The sequence below is a fragment of the Eimeria maxima genome, genomic scaffold (genome assembly GCF_000499605.1).
Source record: "Eimeria maxima Weybridge genomic scaffold, Emw_scaff249, whole genome shotgun sequence".
In the NCBI taxonomy this organism is placed as follows: domain Eukaryota; phylum Apicomplexa; class Conoidasida; order Eucoccidiorida; family Eimeriidae; genus Eimeria; species Eimeria maxima.
Window position 1 is genome coordinate 20,737 of NW_013565339.1, and position 2,955 is coordinate 23,691.

Here is a 2,955-nt window from a genome sequence, read left to right on the forward strand (position 1 = left end):
CGCTCAGTTCACTGACGGACGGTGGATATGATGAAGAAAGAGACAGGCGTCTGTCGAAAGCGGTAAGCTCCCCACACTCGCCAGAGTGTCATTGACGACCAAGGATCGACTGAGGTCCTTATATATGGGCAATATACGAGTTGCGCCAGTCGTGCACTGTTGTGGAGCACTGATTTCAGCCTTCACGAGTGCTCATACGTCACGCTTCCAGACTTACGCGTGTGCCTGGTATCTGGTTCGACAAGAAGCAACTGCGATGGGCCTGCACATTTACAGATGTCCAGGTACTGCTAGTTGTACTTCATAGGCAAAATGGTAAATTGTGCTGGCAAAACAGCTGGTTACCTAAAATTTTGACTTTCCATTCGATAACAAGGCTTGGTGAAGCACGGTGCGCTCATACTTATTGTGCAGTCTGGAAAACGCCGAGCAGAGTATTTTCCAATCCGGCACTTTGGATTTATGGGAGCTCGCCTAATGGCAGTAAACGCTCGTAGAAAAATGGAAAAGTTCCGTTCACAGGCGAAAGCCACCACACAAGCAAACGAAAGGCTTAAAAAGGAAACTTTCACGCATCACGACTTATCAGGCGGTGGAGAAGGCACCGTGGGGGAGGTGGACAGCTTTGGAACCCACATGGCCAAAGAAACAGGTGTGCAAGATCTGTGGAATAAATATGTTGTCGAGGCTCTTCAACAGAAAGACAAACAGAAGGGTTGTCAGTTTTCCACCACTGATGCCGCCCTTTTCACTCTAGACAGCGGACCTCTTCCAGCTGCTGACAACCTGATGTGCAGCGGAACCGGCTGGGTAAGCCTTTTTCATTCATGAATATACCTCCAAAAGCGGTAGAAACGAGAACGTCTGCTGCACTATTAGGTTTCATGTATTTGATTGGCAACAGTCATGGAGAAGCGTGATTTTCACTATAAGGTGCAATCCACTTTCACGAATATGTTTTTATCAGGCTGATGAAATTTGCGAGACAGCTGATGCGAGTACCAATGAAGAGGATGCGGAGAGCAAATCCCCACCTTGTCAAGAGGAAAATGTCCGCATCTTCAGGGAGCAGGTGTTCTGCTGATGGCTAGATGCAGATACCCGTTGAAACACAGCAGATTTGGGTGGCTTCTAAGCGGAGCAGCCGTGCTCCACCATTTTCTCGATAGTCTTACTTTTGAATTTTCCTCAGGAGATTCCACGTTCAACCTTGACGTACTGCCAATGCTGCTTGCAGGACAGAGGTGGCGTGCTAAAAACACATTCGGAAACGATTCTCTCTCTCGGAAGAGAGGCTATCCGCTTCCTTCTGTGTGACCTGCGGACCCACTGTCTCAGTGGTCTTGCTTCTGGATTGTCGCCAAGAGAATCAATTTTCCACATGTCCGTGCTACACCAGCATGCATTGTTGGTCGAGAAAGCTGAGCACTGCCAAAGCCTTGAACAATATTTGACAATCTTCGCCAGCTGCATCAAGCACATGAAGCTGCCTAGCCACCTTTGCCAAGCTGAACAGAGACGGCTATTAAAAAGCGTTGCCGCTCTCGAGTTACCTCCTGGTACAAGTCATTAATTTACCATACTAAAGAAATGCTGGTGCTTTTCGGCTGTGAGAAGTATGTACTGCACAAAACGCGTATAAGAACACTGGTGAAGTCTTCATTAAGCTGAGGCGAAATTCAGGTTAGATCGCAAGCTCCTCCATATGCGCATTACCTGAGGCAAGACTTCAGCGAAGACTTCAGAGCAAACAACCGCACAACAATATACACTCACTGCATCTTCTCCTGCAATCATCTAATCGCAGTTGATTCCGCTTCACTACAGAAGCATCTAACATTTTAACTGTTTTCCTTACTAGTGGGATTTACGGTGCCCCAAAAACTTTGCAAACCGCAGTAGGCAGGCTAGAATCATGGCATTCTAAAGCTTCAACAGGCAGCACAAGCAAACGCGCACGCCAACAGCACTAACGTGGAAAATAGAAAGCAGCGTGAGTGAACATTACATTCTCCCATGATTTAAAAAGTGTTTTCATGTATTTTGGAATCCGACAATTCCATATAAGAACATGGCTTGTCCTTGCAGAGAGGCGCCGTTCAATATAACACAAAGTAATACGTCTGGCCGCTTGGTTTGGATTGTAGATAGGTCCTGCAGCCTAGCTATGTGTACTGTCAGGTCTCGAGATCAAGTCCCTCTGCCACCGTAGTAGTGTTGGAGCAACCCATTTTGTCCGACGTTGGAAATTCTACTTGGCGTTGGCACGCGAACCCTGACTCGGCCTAACCAGATAATCGGCCTGCAAGCAGAATATTCCAACAACCGTTTCAGTGTTACTGCATGCAGTGCAGAAGGGTTGGTTATGCGTATATGCCTGGCCAGTATGCACCTTGAGTTGCAGCAAAATGTGCTGCAACTCATGTTAGGCCGTGGCCTTTTCAGCAGGTCGCGATGCTTGGGTCGCTGTGTTCAGAAGGCGTGGAGACTGGGGAGGAAGGTTAGCTGAGCTGCAATGGAGAAACTGAGAGTTTCTTCGTATTAAGTATTTTGACTTCGTTGTAGCTCGTTACTTTGTTGCATCTCTCAGTAGTCATTGCATAAGGCCGAGGATTCACGTTATATTTAGCATCGCGACTGGCTGAGACGACAGGCTCCACCAAGCAATCGCACGCACAGCACGGCGGTCAATTCCACTACCTTGAGTAGTATCGAAGGTGTGTCAGAAGAAGAGATAGCCTCCAAGCTTTCTCCTTCTCCCCACCGGGCTTGACGCTTACGAGTTGCAGCAAGCACAGTGTCTCCATCCAACCAAGGTCAAAGTGGTTTTGCAGTAAAGTCAACTCGTGGCGAATGTCTCCGCCTCTGCTGGTCACGGGTGGCCGCACAAGGGGGAAAAGTGTCTTTTGCGTACACTACAACAACAGCAGCTGGCGTTTTCACCAATATATATGG

The 2,955-nt window shown here is 48.0% G+C and overlaps 1 protein-coding gene across 1 annotated transcript; it reads left to right on the forward strand.

Moving 5' to 3' along the window:
* Positions 1–501: 501 nt before the first annotated feature.
* Positions 502–1,573, forward strand: EMWEY_00024260 (hypothetical protein, conserved; the record flags this gene model as incomplete). The annotated part of the gene is made up of 3 exons (XM_013480894.1): positions 502–810; positions 968–1,051; positions 1,238–1,573. The coding sequence occupies 3 exons, from the start codon at positions 502–504 to the stop codon at positions 1,571–1,573; spliced, it is 729 nt and encodes a 242-aa protein (XP_013336348.1).
* Positions 1,574–2,955: the final 1,382 nt, after the last annotated feature.